Consider the following 18,441-nt stretch of genomic DNA (forward strand, 5'->3'; position numbering starts at 1 on the left):
TTTTTTGTCCTTGATGCGGAAAGGTTCACTTAACGGGCTAAACATTGAGTAACATTTGTTACCCTGGCCCAGTCTTAAGTTATCTTTGGCAGTTCGAAATATTCTTAATTGAAAGGTTCCAATAAGTAATCTGTAAATCATTTTTTAGTAAGCAAAAATTTATAGTGTTCACCGTGACCCAATCTTGAGTTGCCTTTGGCAGTTTTAAATATTACAAATTATAATTACCCGATAATAAATTAGCTGATTTATTTTGACTCAGCAGAAGTCCATACTATTTAAAGCGAGTTAATCAAAAGCACAAAGGCATGAAAGCAGCGGGAATCGAACCCAGGACCTCACGAAGTATTAAGTCTACGCTACCGGATATTGTAGTAGGCGATATTTACCGTTTATAGCGCTTTGGTAAAAAGCGCTACAGCATGGAAGCAGTGGGGATTGAACCCAAGACCTTACTAAGTAAAGCCAAGTGTTATAACTAGGCAGCATGGTGTAGTGGTAAGAACACTTGCTACACCACACAGGAGGTCTTGGGTTTAATCCCCACTGCTCTCATGCTGTAGTGCTCTTGAGTAAGGCGCTACAAACGGCACTTAATTGTCAGGCAATAATAATCTATAGAATACCCCGAACTGCCACAGGCAACTTGAGACTGGGTCGGGGTAACTGTTGTTTACCCTATGTTTAGGTCGTGGAGTCGACCCTTCCACATCAAAGATAAAGATATAAAAAAACGAACACCCTGCCGCTGGACGGAATCGCTACTTTTCCAAAAGGAAAACCAAAATACACATTTATAAGATTGTTTTATTAATGGCTAGTACAATACCAGATATAGAAATATAGATTGTTATAGAAATGTTATTACATTGTATACAGATGTATATGAATCAAAGATGATTTAAAATAAGGTAACAGCAGAAGCAGAGAAAAATATAATTCGTAAAACGAAAAATTAAAAAAGCGAGAATGCTCAGATAAAATTCCGAGTTTTACGCGATTTCGATTTTTCGTTTTTTTTTCATAATTCCTGTTTTCCGCGTTTTCCGCGTTACCCATTTTTAACAGTTTGAATATAGAAAAATTAAAAAATCAATGGACAAAAACTATAAATATGACCGTGGCAAATATTTTAACACAAAAATTGATTGTAATTTTTATTTGAATATCTGAATGGTATAAAATCAAATACTGCATAAATAAAAATCAAATTTTAACAAAAAAAAAACACTTGACCGTGAAAAATCTGGCCCGAGAAATTTTTCACTTCGTAGTGGGAAATTTAGGGTTTTATGCCCGTCAAAATTTTTATTATTTCGCGTAATACTAGACAATATTTTGAAGTAGACAAAAAAAAATTGGAAAATTTGCCAATAAAGTAAATATTAACATATTTTTTCCCACTATTTAGCAAAAATAGAATTAAATCATGCACTTTTACTAAAAACTCTGTCTATAACTACGCAAAATATTTAGAATTTTAGCGGGCGCACAACCCCAAATTTCCCGCAGAAACGCAAAAAAAATTGACGGGCTAAATTTTTTACCCAAAACTTTTTTTAAAACTCCTATAATAACTAAAAAAAATAATATTTTTAAACGAAAAATAATAAAAATAATTATGGTAATTAAATTTACACTTTTGATCTAATACAATCATTTATATTGCACATTATTTAGCATTTCGAAAATCAAATATTAGCATGCAATAATATATACATCTAAAAAATAAATAAATATTTTTTTTAATAATGTTGTCATGTTATAAGGCACTTATACACTTTAACAATTCAAAAATATTGCAAAAAATATTGGGAACTTTAAAAAGCAAAAAAATTGGGGACAAAAAAATTTGAAACAAAGAAAAAATAACCCAAAAAAATTAAAATATTACCCAAACCCCTTTTTTGGGGGGATTTTTTTACCATTTCTTTATTTCTAATTTTGTTGATAATTCTTTTTTTTTTTTTAATTTTTTTAATTCTGCTTTTATAGTAAACCAAAAAAAAAATTGTAAAAATTTGAAATATATACAAATAATAAACATGGATTTTAAATTCTAAATTATTTAACAATTTTTATTTTAACAGATTGCTTTTTGCTTCTAATTTCTAAGCAACGCTTATACTGGCTTAAAATACATTAATTAATTAAGGCAGGAAAAATATTTAAATTGCAAATAAATTTAGGGGATTTTTTGGGGGGTTAACGGGGGCTATTTGGGGGGCTGTTTAGTCCGTTATTTTGGCTTTCCAGTGAGGGTAATAGATTACTTACTTTTGGTGCAAGGTCCTCCCAAAGTTTGGCCATCTAAACAAAAATTTGATAATTAAAATTTATTGGCAGCGTGGAAAAAAGGGAAAAAAATTTGGACAAAAAACAAAATTTTAAGACAAAAGTAAAAGTAATACAAATTTAACTTTGAATCAGCCAAGTTTGTAAATAACTTAAAGTTTGAGCTTTGTTTTAGCATTTTAGGTATAGAAGCAATGGGAATTTAACTTAGAAATTTATGAAGGTATTGTTTTGTTAAAACAATAATAAAAAATAAAAAATCAAGTTTTTTGTATTTATTTATCCTCAATGCGGAAAGGTTGACTTCACAGCCTAAACATAGAGTAACATTTGTTACCCCGACCCAGTCTCAAGTTGATTTTAACAGTTTAGGATATTATTAATTATAATTGCCCGATAATTAATCTGCTGATTAATATATAATTAATCTGCTGGTGTAGTGGTAGGAACACTTGCTACGCCTTCATGAGGTCGTGGGTTCAATCCCCACTGATCTCATTCTGTAGCGCCCTTGAGTAATGCGCTATAAACAGTATAAACTTCTGCTGAGCCAGCACTTATTCAGCAGTTTAATTATCGGGCAAATATAATCTATAATATCCCAAACTACCACAGGCAACTCGAGACTGGGTCGGGGTAACTGATGTTACTCTATCTTTAGGTCGTGCATTCAACCTTTTGACATCGAGGATAAACATATATACAAAAAAAAAACTTTAGGCACTTCATACAAAAAAAAATACAACCAACCTCTTGATGGCCTTTAATTTGGGTAGCAACCAGTGTAGCAAGTACTTCAGCCAAAATTTGCATGTTAGCATATACCAATTGGGTCTCAAGATGAATACAGTGAAGTGAAAAATAACTTCTGTTTTCCCTTGTCTGAATTTCACTTTCTTGCTGTAAAATAAAATCAAATTTACATTTTTGTTTTTATCCTTGATGTATGAAGGCTAACTTCACAACCTAAACATAGAGTAACATTTTTTTTTGTATATATCTTTATCCTCGATGTGGAAAGGTCAAATGCGCGACCTAAACATAGAGTGACATCAGTTACTCCGACCCAGTCTCAAGTTGCCTGTGGCAGTTTAAGATATTAATGGAATATAATTGCCGGATAATTATGCTGCTGATTAAGTGCTGACTTAGCAGGAGTTTGTACTGTTTATAGCGCCTTACTTAAAGGCGCTACAGCATGAGATCACTGGGGATTGAACCCTGAACCCCATGTAGTGTAAGAAGTGTTCTGACCACTACACCACGCTGCTATTTGTTGCACTAACCCAGTTTTAAATTAAATTTTGGCTTGTTTTTTACAGTTTATAGCACTTTACTCAAGGGTGCTACAGCATGAGAGCAGTGGGAATCGAACCAAGGACCTCATGTAGTAAAGCCAAGTGTTCTAACCACTACACCATGCCAAATTTTTTTTATTTGGAATAAAATTGTGTAAATAACTTTTCAAACTAATGAAATCTAAATCTACTATAGGCATAGAGTAATAAAAGTAGTTCTAATTTCATACCCAAAATTATTCTTTTCATGTTTACTTACCGCTACTATCTTTGATTCAATTTTATCAACACCACCCTATAATAAACAGAAAAAAAATAATATAAAAATTTTTTTTTAAACATCAAAATTTCAATATTTTGATTTTGTTTAAAACAGTGGCATGGTATAGTGATTAAAGCACTTGGCTTCACAACATGAGGTCCTGGGTTTGATCACCACTGCTTCCATGCTGTAAAACCTTAAATAAGGCACTATAAACAGCACAAACTCTTTCTAAGCTAAAAACCAATCAGCAGATTCGTTATCGGGCAATTATATTTAATAATTTTCCAAACTGCAAAAGTCAACTTGAGACTGGGTCAGGGTAACAAATGTTACTCTATGTTTAAGCTGTAAAGTCGGCCTTTTTCAATCAAAAATGAATAAATATACAAAAAAAGGTTATTTACCTGTTCCATATTGCTAATAGTTGCTGCCATCCTTTTGTTTTTCATAGCTCCATATTTCTTTAAAGCTGAATGGTGATCTTTTAGAACCCCCTTATCATGTCTGTCGCATAAGTCCTGTAAAAAAATAGTTTTTATTTATTTATCCTCGATGTGGGAAAGGCAACTTTGCGTCCTAAACATAGAGTAACATTTGTTACCCTGACCCAGTCTCAAGTTGACTTTGCAAGTTTGGGATATTATTGATAATAATTACTCGATAAACAACCGGCAGCATGGTGTAAAGAACAGAATACCTTGCTTTCCTACACGAGGTCCAGAGTTCCATCCCCACCGCTCACATGCTGTAGTGCCCTTTAATAAGCACCAAAAAACTCATGCTAAGCAAACACTTAATCAGCAGCATAATTACCGAGCAATTATAATCTATACAATAAACCAAACTGCCAAAGTCAACTCGAGATGGGGTCAGGGTAACAAATGTTACTCTATGTTTAGACCGTAAAATCGACCTTCCCACATCGAGAATAAATAAAATTAAATAAAAAAATAACCTGCCAATTGGTATTAGGTTGTCAGTAGTTTATATTATTTATAACGTTTATTTTTTAAAGGCGCTACAGCATTAAGGCATTGGGAATCAAACCCAGGACCTTATGTAGTGTCTAACAACCAAGTCACGCTGCCAATTTTTTTTTTTAGTTATAAATATTAAGTACAACTTACATGATAAGCTTGTAGTAAATCAAATAAAGTGTTTAGTTGATCAACAACCCCTTCTTCTTCCCGTATTCCCTTTAACAAAAAATAAAAAAAATCAGAAAAAAAATTTAAAAAAATAAGTTTTTTTGTTTTTGATACAATTTAAATTGCCAGTCAATTAACATTATTGAAATAGTTTAATTTATAAATTTTTTGAAAGTTTTTAATGAAATGATTTTTTTTATTCTTTTTTTATTTTTGTATATATCTTCATCCTCGATGTGGGAAGGTCGAATGCACGACCTAAACATAGAGTAACATCAGTTACTCCGACCCAGTATCGAGTTGCCATTAGCAGTTTGGGATATTATGAATTATAATTGCCTGTTAGTTATGCTGCTGATTAAGTGCTAGCTCAGCAGGAGTTTATACCGTTTAAAGCGCCTTACTCAAGAGCGCTACAGCATGAGAGCAGTGGGTATTGAACCCACGACCTCATGTGTGGTGTAGCAAGTGTTCTTACCACTACACCACGCTGTCGGTTAAAAACCTAGTGTTTTAAAAATAAAATGTTAAAAAAATTTGGGCCAAAAAAATTTAAAATTATGATTTATTCGAACTATAACTACCTGTAGAGAATGTTTATCAGAAATAGATGAAAATTCCATGGACAGACTCCGAAAAGATTGCTTTAATAAACTAAGAGCATTGTTGCCACCAGTTGCCCAAGACGATGCAATCACGCTGTCATTACCCAAAGCACTAAAAAAAAATATTTACGTAAAATATAAAACTGTTATAGTTAATATTTAAAATTTGACTGGCACAAAAAGTTCTTGGTTCAATCTCCACTGCTCTCATGTTGTAGCGCCCTTAAGTAAGGCATTATAAATGGTATAAACTCCTGCTGAGCCAGCACTTAATCAGCAGCTCAATTATCAGAAAATTATAACTTTTGATAACCCAAACTGCCAAAATAAATGTTACTCTATAGCTAGGCAAGTACATAAAAAATGCTTTTTATTTTGCAGGGTGTATACTGTTTATAGTGCCCTACGCAAGAGTGCTACAGCATGAAAGCAGTGGGAATCCAACCCATTACCTCATGTACTAAATCACGTGTTCTAACCACTACACTATTCCATAAGAAACTGTTGTTAAAAATAGAACTGTATTTACTTTAAGATTTTTTAATTTAAAAAAAAATGAGAGAGAAAAAGAAATTAAAAAAAAATAAAATAGAGGAAAAGAAAAAAAGAGAGAGAGGAAAAAAGGGAGCTGTTAACTTAATAAAGGTAAGAGCCCTAGTTTTATATAGATACAGTTTTAATATTTTTCGTTTATTACATCATAATACAATGTGTTTTTTGTTTAAAAAGAATCATTTAAAAAGGAAAAAATTGTTTAAAAAATGGCATAAATTTCCCCAAAAAAATGGTAAGTACTTTTTTAATAAAATTTTTTAATATAGTGTAGTAGTTAAAATCTATGAATTTACTATATGAAGCCCTGAGTTTGATCCCAACTGCTTTCATACTGTAGTGCCTTTGAGTAAAGCGCTATAAACGGTATAAACTCCTGCTAAGCCAGCACTTAATCAGCAGCATAATTACCGGGCATTTATAGTCTCTATAATATCCCAAACTGCCACAGGCAACTTGAGACTGGGTCGGAGTAACTGATGTTACTCTATGTTTAAGTTGCGCATTCGACTTTCCCACATCAAGGATAAATAAATACATAAACTGTTAAGACTTGACAATTGTTTGTTAAATTTAGGCTAAAAATAATAAGAAAAAACCTAAAAAATTAGATGTTCGGAAAAAAGACATGGACCCGAAGTTGGAAAAGGAAGTTATAAATATTGGAAAAGCAGCAAGTAAACAATGTAAAGTAAGAAAAAAATGTTGTTTAAATTAATAATTAAATTTTTCAAGTATGTCATTGAATTGTAAAAAAACAGTTTTCTTGTATATATTTGTCTTTATTGTGGGAAGGTCAAATGCACGACTTAAACATAGAGTAACATAAGTTACTCCGACCCAGTCTCGAGTTGCCTGTGGCAGTTTGGGATATTACATAGATTATAATTGCCCAGTAATTATGCTGCTGATTAAGTGCTGGCTCAACAGGAGTTTACACCGTTTATAGCACCTTACTTAAGAGAACTACAGTATGGAAGCAGTGGGAATTAAACCTAGCCCCTTTTGTAGTAAAGCCAAGTGTTTTAACCACTACACCATGCTGTCATTACTTTGCAGCAGTGGGAATTAAACCTAGGATCTTATAAATTAAAACTCAGTTAAAAAATTTTTAAATCTTTCAATATGTTTAAACCGGCTGCATGGTGTAGTGGTAAGAACACTTGCTAGACCACCATGAGGTCGTGGGTTTAATCCCCACTGATCTCATGCTGTAGCACCCTTGAATAAGGCGCTATAAACGGTATAAACTCCTGCTGAGCCAGCACTTAATCAGTAGCATAATTACTGGGCAATTATAATCTATACAATATCCCAAACTGCCACAGGCAACTCGAGACTGGGTCGGAGTAACTGATGTTACTCTATGTTTAAGTCGTGCATTCGACTTTCCCACATCGAGGATAAAGATATATATACAAAAAAAAAGACAGACAAAGAGGTAGCAGAGTTTATGAAAATGGAATTGGATGAAAAATATGGGGGTCCATGGAACGTTATTGTGGGAAGAAAATTTGGAGGCGTCGTTACTTTTATACCAGGTTATTTTAATTACATTTAATTATTAATTAAAAAATAAACATCACAAAATTTTTTTTTTTTTCGGGTCATTTCAAAATTATATGAGGTCCTGGGTTCAATGTCCATTGCTCTCATGCTGTAGCGCCCTTGAGTAAGGCGCTATAAATGGTATAAACTCCTGCTGAGCCAGCACTTAATCAGCAGTCTAATTATTGGGCAATTATAATTTATAATACCCCAAACTGCCACAGGCAACTCGAGACTGAGTCAGGGTAACTGATGTGACTCTATGTTTAGATTGCGCATTCGACCTTCCCACATCGAGGATAAAAATTTATACAAAAAACTATTAAAAAATAAATTCCACAAAAAATGATTTTTTCGAATCTTTTTAAAATTATATGAGGTCCTGGGTTCAATTCCCATTGCTTCCATGCTGTAGTGTCGTTAAGTCAAGTGCTGTTATCTGTACAAACTTACGCTGAGCCAAAAAATAATCAGCAGATTAAATATCGAGTAATTATAATTATTAATATTCAAACTACCAAAGTTAACTTAAGACTGGGTCAGGGTAACAAAAAAAGTTAACTTGAGACTGGGTCAGGGTAACAAAAAAGTTAACTTGAGACTGGGTCAGGGTAACAAACTGGGTCAGGGTAACAAAAAAAGTTAACTTGAGACTGGATCAGGGTAACAAAAAAAGTTAACTTGAGACTGGGTCAGGGTAACAAAAAAAGTTAACTCAAGACTGGGTCAGGGTAACAAAAAAAGTTAACTTGAGACTGGGTCAGGGTAACAAAAAAAGTTAACTTAAGACTGGGTCAGGGTAACAAAAAAGTTAACTTAAGACTGAGTCAGGGTAACAAAAAAAGTTAACTTAAGACTGGGTCAGGGTAACAAAAAAAGTTAACTTGAGACTGGGTCAGGGTAACAAAAAAAGTTAACTTGAGACTGGGTCAGGGTAACAAAAAAGTTAACTTGAGACTGGGTCAGGGTAACAAAAAAAGTTAACTTGAGACTGAGTCAGGGTAACAAAAAAAGTTAACTTGAGACTGGGTCAGGGTAACAAAAAAGTTAACTTGAGACTGGGTCAGGGTAACAAAAAAAGTTAACTTGAGACTGGGTCAGGGTAACAAAAAAAGTTAACTTGAGACTGGGTCAGGGTAACAAACTGGGTCAGGGTAACAAAAAAGTTAACTTGAGACTGGGTCAGGGTAACAAAAAAAGTTAACTTAAGACTGGGTCAGGGTAACAAAAAAAGTTAACTTGAGACTGGGTCAGGGTAACAAAAAAAGTTAACTTGAGACTGAGTCAGGGTAACAAAAAAGTTAACTTGAGACTGGGTCAGGGTAACAAAAAAAGTTAACTTGAGACTGAGTCAGGGTAACAAAAAAAGTTAACTTGAGACTGGGTCAGGGTAACAAAAAAGTTAACTTGAGACTGGGTCAGGGTAACAAAAAAAGTTAACTTGAGACTGGGTCAAGGTAACAAAAAAAGTTAACTTGAGACTGGGTCAGGGTAACAAACTGGGTCAGGGTAACAAAAAAGTTAACTTGAGACTGGGTCAGGGTAACAAAAAAAGTTAACTTAAGACTGGGTCAGGGTAACAAAAAAAGTTAACTTGAGACTGGGTCAGGGTAACAAAAAAAGTTAACTTGAGACTGGGTCAGGGTAACAAAAAAAGTTAACTTGAGACTGGGTCAGGGTAACAAAAAAAGTTAACTTGAGACTGGGTCAGGGTAACAAAAAAAGTTAACTTGAGACTGGGTCAGGGTAACAAAAAAAGTTAACTTGAGACTGGGTCAGGGTAACAAAAAAAGTTAACTCAAGACTGGGTCAGGGTAACAAAAAAAGTTAACTTGAGACTGGGTCAGGGTAACAAAAAAAGTTAACTTGAGACTGGGTCAGTGTAACAAAAAGTTAACTTGAGACTGGGTCAGGGTAACAAAAAAGTTAACTTGAGACTGGGTCAGGGTAACAAAAAAAGTTAACTTGAGACTGGGTCAGGGTAACAAAAAAAGTTAACTTAAGAATGAGTCAGGGTAACAAAAAAAGTTAACTTGAGACTGGGTCAGGGTAACAAAAAAAGTTAACTTGAGACTGGGTCAGGGTAACAAAAAGTTAACTTGAGACTGGGTCAGGGTAACAAAAAAAGTTAACTTGAGACTGGGTCAGGGTAACAAAAAGTTAACTTGAGACTGGGTCAGGGTAACAAAAAAGTTAACTTGAGACTGGGTCAGGGTAACAAAAAAGTTAACTTGAGACTGGGTCAGGGTAACAAAAAAAGTTTACTTAAGACTGGGTCAGGGTAACAAAAAAAGTTAACTTAAGACTGAGTCAGGGTAACAAAAAAAGTTAACTTGAGACTGGGTCAGGGTAACAAAAAAGTTAACTTGAGACTGGGTCAGGGTAACAAAAAAGTTAACTTGAGACTGGGTCAGGGTAACAAACTGGGTCAGGGTAACAAAAAAGTTAACTTGAGACTGGGTCAGGGTAACAAAAAAAGTTAACTTAAGACTGGGTCAGGGTAACAAAAAAAGTTAACTTGAGACTGGGTCAGGGTAACAAAAAAAGTTAACTTGAGACTGGGTCAGGGTAACAAAAAAGTTAACTTGAGACTGGGTCAGGGTAACAAACTGGGTCAGGGTAACAAAAAAAGTTAACTTAAGACTGGGTCAGGGTAACAAAAAAGTTAACTTGAGACTGGGTCAGGGTAACAAAAAAGTTAACTTGAGACTGGGTCAGGGTAACAAAAAAGTTAACTTGAGACTGGGTCAGGGTAACAAACTGGGTCAGGGTAACAAAAAAGTTAACTTGAGACTGGGTCAGGGTAACAAAAAAAGTTAACTTAAGACTGGGTCAGGGTAACAAAAAAAGTTAACTTGAGACTGGGTCAGGGTAACAAAAAAAGTTAACTTGAGACTGGGTCAGGGTAACAAAAAAGTTAACTTGAGACTGGGTCAGGGTAACAAACTGGGTCAGGGTAACAAAAAAAGTTAACTTAAGACTGGGTCAGGGTAACAAAAAAGTTAACTTGAGACTGGGTCAGGGTAACAAAAAAGTTAACTTGCGACTGGGTCAGGGTAACAAACTGGGTCAGGGTAACTCTATGTTTATGTTGTAAAGTTGACCTTCCCACATCAAAAATAAATAAAAACAAAAAAAAAATGTATAAATATGCCTTAACCAAACCTTTACCTAATTTTGTTAAAAAATGTTTAAAAAGTTAAAATAAGATTAATTTGTTTTACAGGACACTTTATCTACTTCGGCATCAACGGGTTATTCCATTTAGCATACAACACAAGAAATATGAAAGGGCCGAAGCGAAAATAAAATTATTTTTTCAAATTTTTTTATCATATTAAATTTTTAACAACATTAGTTTTTTTCATTACTATTCGATAGTCAGTCCTTTAGTAAGGTGCTATAAACGGTGTAAACTCCTGCTGAGCCAGCACTTAATCAGCAGCATAACTATCGGGCAATAGTAATCTATATAATACCCCAAACTGCTAAAGGTAACTCGAGACTGGGTCGGAGTAACTGATGTTACTTTATGTTTAGGTCGCGCATTCGCCCTTTCCACATCGAGGATAAAGATATATACAAAAAAAATACCAAAAAAAATCTTACATTAACTCTTGACCAAACTGTAGCATATCTACAGCATTTCCTTTTGACCGATCTGAGATTCTGTTAGCCATATCTCTCAGTTTTTGAATGTGAATTGTGACTTGTTTTATTTGTTCTTTACTTGATGCAAATTGACTTTGGGTGTCCGGGGGAACAAGGCTCTAAAAAAAATTTAATTTCAAAAAATTACATTATTTTCTAAAATTTTTTGTCCTTTTTAAAAACTCCTAAATAAATCTCTAAAATAACAACTATAACTTTTAAATTAACCGTCAGCGTGGTATAGTGTTTAGAACACTTTCAACACTACATGAGATCATGGGTTTGATCCTCAGTGATCTTGTGCTGTAGCGCCCTTGAGTAAGGCGCTATGAACGGTACGAACTTCTGCTGAGCCAGCACTTAATCAGCAGTATAATTATCAGGAATTATAATCTATAATATTTTTGGCTCAGCAGGAGTTTATACCGTTTATAGCGCCTTCCTTAAGGGCACTACAGCATGAGATCACTGGGGATCGAACCCAGGACCTCATGTGGTGTAGAAAATGTTCTGACCACTACACCACGCTGCCGGTCCCATTGCTTTGCCTATAAAAGCTTATGCTAATAAGTAAAACTATAAAATACCTTGGCTTCTGATGATAAAGGACTAAGAACAAATTCATCGGGTGATCCTCGAAAATGCTCTTTAATTTTATGGACAACTTCCTAAAATAAAAAAATAAAATTTTTAAATAAAAAATTTTTTTTTAAATTCTGGAGCTGAGTTGGGGTAAAAAAAGTTTATAGTAAATGCCTGTTTAGAAAATGCCTATATGCCTACTTTTTCCTTTATATAAAAAGGTCGACTTCACGCCCTAAACATAGAGTAACATTAATAACCCTGGCCCAGTCTCAAGTTGTCTTTAATAGGGATTTAATAGATTATAATTGCCTGATAATTAAGCTTAAGCAATATTTTTTTAATTAAAAATTGATAAAGTTGGTGTCACTGAACACAAAAATGATTTTAACTTTTAATAATTTCACCTACTTTTTAAGTTATACAACTTTAAAAAAAAATTAATCTATTTAAAAAAAAAAGAAAAGGGAAGCCCTGTTTGTGATGACGTAGAAAGTACTAGCTTGTATACATTCACTCTACTACTTGGTACTTTCTACGTCACACCAAATAATATGGTAACCTGGTTTTTGGTGTTAATTATTTTTCAGCATTTTAGAAAATCAAATTGTAAGTACCACAGACATTTTTTAAAGGTTCTAAAGTCATTTTGTGATTCAGTGTCAACCATACTAACGTGCTATATACATCACTCACAAAATTGCAAAACTCTTTAATATAGCATTTTAATAAATTTAAAATATGGGTCATATAACAGCTCAAATATTGCAGAAAATTGATTTAAAAATGTAGTTAATAATTAATGGATGTTTGAGAACAAATAAATGCATATCTGCACAATGTATTGACAGTTATAAACCGCTTTACAATAACAGAAAGTAATAAACTTATTTGATAAAAATGCCAATATAATTTTTTTCCATTTTTATACTTTTTTTTGTATATATCTTTATCCTCGATGTGGGAAGATCGAATGCGCGACTTAAACATAGAGTAACATGAGTTACGCCTTAGTCAAGGGCGCTACAGCATGAGAGCAGTGGGGATTGAACCCACGACCTCATAGTGGTGTATTAAGTGTTCTTACCACTATATCACGCTGCCGGCATTGGTGCGGACAAAATCCAAAACCAGATTGCTTATAGTTTACTAAACCAGTATAACTAACAATAAAGCAAATTTGTATTACAAAATAGTATAAAAACTTACATTTCCGGTAAAACTAAGGAAAAATTGAAGAGCTTTACAGTTGTGCATAGCCGGGTGTCTACTTACAAGATTTAAAAACCTTCTCAAAGACTTTCTTCTTGCTTCGATAAAATCTCGATCAGCTGAAACAAAAATTTTTTAAAATTTTATAAATTATTTTTCTTCAATGTTATGCGATCGGAATTTTAATTGTCGGAATATGGTCACAACTTTTAACTAATATTTGTCCGCGATAATTTACACGCACACCACAAATGGCAGTTTTATGTATTTTATAACCCCTAAAAATGGACATACATATATGTATATATATTGTCCCTTTGTAGTTTTGTCCAACTAATTTTACTTTAAAAAAACGTGAAATACCGACACCGGCAGCGTGGTGTAGTGGTAAGAACACTTGCTACACCACCATGAGGTCGTGGGTCCAATCCCCACTGATCTCATGCTGTAGCGTCCATGAGTAAGGCGCTATAAACGGTATGAACTCCTGCTGAGACAGCACTTAATCAGCAGCATAACTAACGGACAATTATAATCTATAATATCCCAAACTGCCACAGGCAACTCGAGACTGGGTCGAAGTAACTGATGATACTCTATGTTTGAGTCACCCTCCTTTAAACATCCCTTAAAACCCATAAATTATGATTCTACTTACATGATAGCAGGACTTTTTTAGGGGGTAACCTTGGGATCATACGGTAAGGGTAAATTTGTTGGAGTAGTTCAAGGAAGGCAACGAAATCATTATATCTTCTTAGAACAGTGACATTGTTTTTCTAATAAAAATATAAAAAGAAATTTAAAATTTATTTTTTTTAGATTTATTTTTTATTTTTTTAAAATAAAGCTAAGATTATAAAACAATAACTCTCTGTAATATTACAAAAAACTAAATTACCAATAAATTTTGGTTAATTTTTATGCAAAAAATAAAGGGCATTTTCCAGAAGTTTGGGTAAAAGGGGTAAATGTCAATAAAGTGAAAAGATTATTTATTTGAACCCTACATTTAAACACCTATTACAAAACCTCTTTATCTAACCCCTAACATTTAAACCCCTTTATCTAACCCCTAACATTTAACCCCCTTTATCTAACCCCTAACATTTAACCCCCTTTGTCTTACCCCTAACATTTAAACCCCTTTATTACAACCAAACCCATTTTTACCCCATATTTAAACCCCATAAAACTGGGCCTATTTATAAGAACCCCATTTTTTAACTTCTTTTAACTTAACCCCTGTATTTAAACCACTTACATTTAAACCCCTTTAAACCCATTTAAATATAAAATTTAATTTAAACCCCTTCATTTAAATTCCCTTTATTCGAAACCCCATAATTAAACTTCTCACATTTAAACCCCTTTTAATTCTAACCCCTCACAACTGAACACCTTTATTTAAAACCCTTACAAATAAACTCCTTTACCTAAAACCCCTACATTTAGGCCCCTTACATTAAAACCCTTAAATATAACAACTAATAATATCTTACGTGACTGGTCACTTCGTATTCTACATGTTTCAAGAAAATTCCTTTTTTCTCCGTAACTTTTACAACTTCAATACTGTCGTATGCAGTAAATTCAGTATACCGAACATTTAATTCAGTCGGTTTTTGCTTATTTTGTTTTAACATGGTTTTGAGGTTGCTTAAATCGCCGAGATTCGGCTTGGGAAGTTCTAAACAACAAAAAAATATTTATAAAAAATTTTTGGATTCTTATTTGGGAAAAGTGAACTGTTGGAATGTTTAAAGGATCTGCGAACGCTGAGCTTAAGGGCAGACAATGTGGCATTGATGTGGCATAAAGTTTGACTGTTAAGGCTCGTAATGTGATGCAATGACCGGTGTATCACACTGCCCGACTAACCATACAGTTATCTGTGTATATACATATTTTTTTGCATACATAAAAATATAATCTAACTAATTCACTTAAGACCGGCAACATGGTTTACTGGCAAAAACACTTGCTACACCACATAAGGTCGTGGGTTCAATTCCCACTGCTTTTATGCTGTAGTGCTCTTGATTAAGGCGCTATAAACGATATAAACTCCTGCTGAGCCAGCACTAAATCAGCAGTTTAATTATCGGGCAATAATAGTCCTTATAATATCCCAAACTGTCACATGCAACTCGAGACTGGGTCGGAGTAACTTATGTTACGCTATGTTAGGTTCGCATTCGACCTTCCCACAACCAGGATAAAGATATATATATATAAAAAAAACTAATAAACCGTGTATATTAAATTAGCAGCATAATTATCGGGCAATTATAATCTATCTATATAATATCTCAAACTGAAAAAGTTAACTTGAGACTGGGTCGGGGTAACAAATGTTACTCTATATTTAAGGCTGTAAAGTTGTCCTCTTTATATCAAGGATAAACAATTACAAAAATATCAAAACTTTATTGTAAGACTACTAACCTTGGCCTGAGAAGTTGTCGAATACTTTAGCGCTAATGTTTTTACCCTGCTGAGCAAATGCAATAAGGGCAAGGGTTTTGAAAAAGTTGGTTTTGTTTACAAATCCACCCTTACATTCTATACAATCCCAAATCTAAAACCAAAACAATTTCTATAAAAGAGAAAATTTTAGGTAGTATATATTTTAAACCAGTTGCATGGTGTAGTGATTAGTTGGAACACTTTATATATAAAGTCTTGGGTTCGATCTCCACTGCTTTCATGCCGAAATGCCCCTAAGTAAGGTGTTATAGATAGTACTTTAGCTGAATTAAAAACCAAACAGCTAATTAAACATTGAGCAAATATGATCAATAATATCCTAAACTGCTAAAGGCAACTCGAGACTGGGTCAGAGTACCAATGTTACTATATGTTTAGATACTGTTTTAATACAGTAAATTAAAGTGTATAAAATATTACTATTTTTTTTCAGATAAAGTTAACTAGTCAATAACTTGTGCTGTACACTGCATTGTTATTGTTTAGATATGGTTGCAACTCTCACTTACTATATGCTTGCACAACCTACCCACATATCACAAACAACAGTTTTATTTTTGCTCATACATCAATATATTATGAATCTTAGTGAATTTTTTTTGTATGTAAATTTATTCTTTTTTTTTTGTATGTAAATTTATTCTCGATGTTTTTTTGTATGTAAATTTATTCTCGATGTGAAAAGGTCGAATGCGCGACCTAAACATAGAGTAACATCAGTTACTCCAACCCAGTCTCAAGTTGCCTGTGGCAGTTTGGGACATTATATATACATTATAATTGCCTGGTAGTTATGCTACTGATTTAGGCTCAGCAGGAGTTTATACCGTTTATTGCGCCTTACTCAAGGGCGCTACAGCATAAGAGCAGGGGGGATTGAACCCACGACCTCATGGTGGTGTAGCAAGTGTTCTTACCAATACACCACGCCGCCGCTAATTTATTTTTATGCCCGATTCATTATAAATAGATTACGCTAGATGTTTATTTGTAATTTAGTAAAATTCTTACTTGGCTCAATACATTTCTTTCGAGACTGGATTGAGTTAAAATTTGAGTGATTGCATTTTTTGTGATTTGATCATTTTCACTTGAACATAAAACATCGTAAAGTTCTCTGTAAAATGAAGGCACAGCACCTAATGTTAAACAAAAACAAATGTTATTCTTTTTTTTATGTTTATTTATCCTCAATATGAAAGACTGATTTCAAAACTTAAACATAAAGTAACAATTTGTTACCCCGACCCAGTCTCGTGTTGACTTTTCCAGTTTGAGATATTATTAATTATAATTTTGTCTAGCAATGAGGTGTAGTGATCAAAACACTTAACTTTACTACATGAGATCCTAGGTTCGATTCCCACTGCTTTTATGCTGTATTGTCCTTTAGTAAAGTGCTACAAACAGTATAAAAACACCTGCTGAGCAAAAACCTAATCAGCTAAATAATTATCTGGCAAATATATATATATTTTTTTTGTATATATCTTTATCTTCGATGTGGGAAAGTCGAATGCGCGACTTAAACATAGAGTAACATTAGTTACTCCGACCCAGTCTCGAGTTGCGTGTGGCAGTTTGGGATATTATAGAGACTATAAATGTCCGGTAATTATGCTGCTGATTAAGTGCTGGCTCAGCAAGAGTTTATAACGTTTATAGCGCATTACTCAAGGGCGCTACAGTATGAAAGCAGTGGGGATTTAACCCACGACCTCATGTGTGGTGTAGCAAATGTTCTTACAACTACATCACGCTGTTAATATTTATGCAAACTATTTTTTTAATTAATTATTTTTTTCAATTCAGAAATCCATATTTCGGTCATAACTCTAATTTATAGACTAATCATACTTAGCATGTCGTGTTTTTTTAAAAAAAAAGAAAAAAATATTTTTAAAGAATGCAAACAAATTACGAACCTGCAGTTAGGTCTGACATAGTGAAATTATGTTTTATCAATACTGTTATGTGTAAACCTATAAAAATAAAAATTTAAAAGGCTTTATTAAAATAAAAATCGCTTAAAATAAAATAAAAATTTACTTTCAGTTTAATTTTTCATTTTTTACAAATAGCTACTACATAGGTAGGTACTTTTATCGTACATTTTAACATCGCGTATAGTAGACACTTTTTGTGTTAAAAATTTGATAAATTTACATTCAACTCAAATAAATAAAAACAAAAAATAGATTAAACTAAATTTAAAATTAAATGTAATTAATTTACAATAACTGTAAAATTTTACTTTTAACTAAACCCCAAATTTGTTTTAAACCTTAAAAATGTGAAATAAAAAACGATCCATATTGATTTTTTCATGTTTATTTTATTTTGGGGGGTGTAAATCGACTGTTTAGCTGAAATATTAGGCAATATTAATCTTTTCAAATTTATCAAGTAATGTAATAGTTAACAAAATTACCTAAATATATTTTTTTCAAAACTGGTTTAGTTTATATAAAATCCACAAGGTCTTTTCTACCAATTTCCTATATCGCATTTCTAAGTTAAATATTTACGCCAATTTCTTGAAATTGACAGAAACACTGTCGCAAAATTATTTTAAATTAATTCGGTCCAGTATCTATTAAATTAGAACCGGAAAGAGATTTAATTTTAATTCCCCGCGGATCGATACCCTACAACGCCGTGCCAGGATTCGTCAAATATTAAAGCTAGGACTACCTATTCGCCTTTCAAAAAGCAAAAAATCGTTGAATATTGGGTTAACCTTTTAAAAAATGCAAGGCAGTGCATGTACATCAAATCTACATTTCTTTATTTTG

The 18,441-nt window shown here is 33.2% G+C and overlaps 2 protein-coding genes across 2 annotated transcripts; one reads left to right on the forward strand and one right to left on the reverse strand.

Moving 5' to 3' along the window:
- Positions 1 to 1,144: 1,144 nt before the first annotated feature.
- On the reverse strand, positions 1,145 to 17,712 carry LOC145759255 (sorting nexin-8-like). The gene is made up of 14 exons (XM_082573031.1): positions 17,572 to 17,712; positions 16,658 to 16,785; positions 15,605 to 15,737; positions 14,659 to 14,846; positions 13,815 to 13,935; positions 13,154 to 13,275; positions 11,950 to 12,030; positions 11,321 to 11,481; positions 5,591 to 5,723; positions 4,986 to 5,054; positions 4,263 to 4,376; positions 3,853 to 3,888; positions 3,046 to 3,195; positions 1,145 to 2,310 (listed from the first exon to the last, which is right to left on the reverse strand). Exons 1-14 carry the CDS (start codon positions 17,588 to 17,590, stop codon positions 2,206 to 2,208), a joined length of 1,560 nt encoding a protein of 519 aa, XP_082429157.1. The 5' UTR covers positions 17,591 to 17,712; the 3' UTR covers positions 1,145 to 2,205.
- On the forward strand, positions 6,035 to 11,020 carry LOC145759519 (uncharacterized). Its single transcript, XM_082573358.1, has 4 exons — positions 6,035 to 6,043; positions 6,741 to 6,854; positions 7,593 to 7,704; positions 10,938 to 11,020. Exons 1-4 carry the CDS (start codon positions 6,035 to 6,037, stop codon positions 11,018 to 11,020), a joined length of 318 nt encoding a protein of 105 aa, XP_082429484.1.
- Positions 17,713 to 18,441: the final 729 nt, after the last annotated feature.

The sequence above is a fragment of the Corella eumyota genome, chromosome 7 (assembly GCF_963082875.1).
Source record: "Corella eumyota chromosome 7, kaCorEumy4.1, whole genome shotgun sequence".
Classification (NCBI taxonomy): Eukaryota; Metazoa; Chordata; class Ascidiacea; order Phlebobranchia; family Corellidae; genus Corella; species Corella eumyota.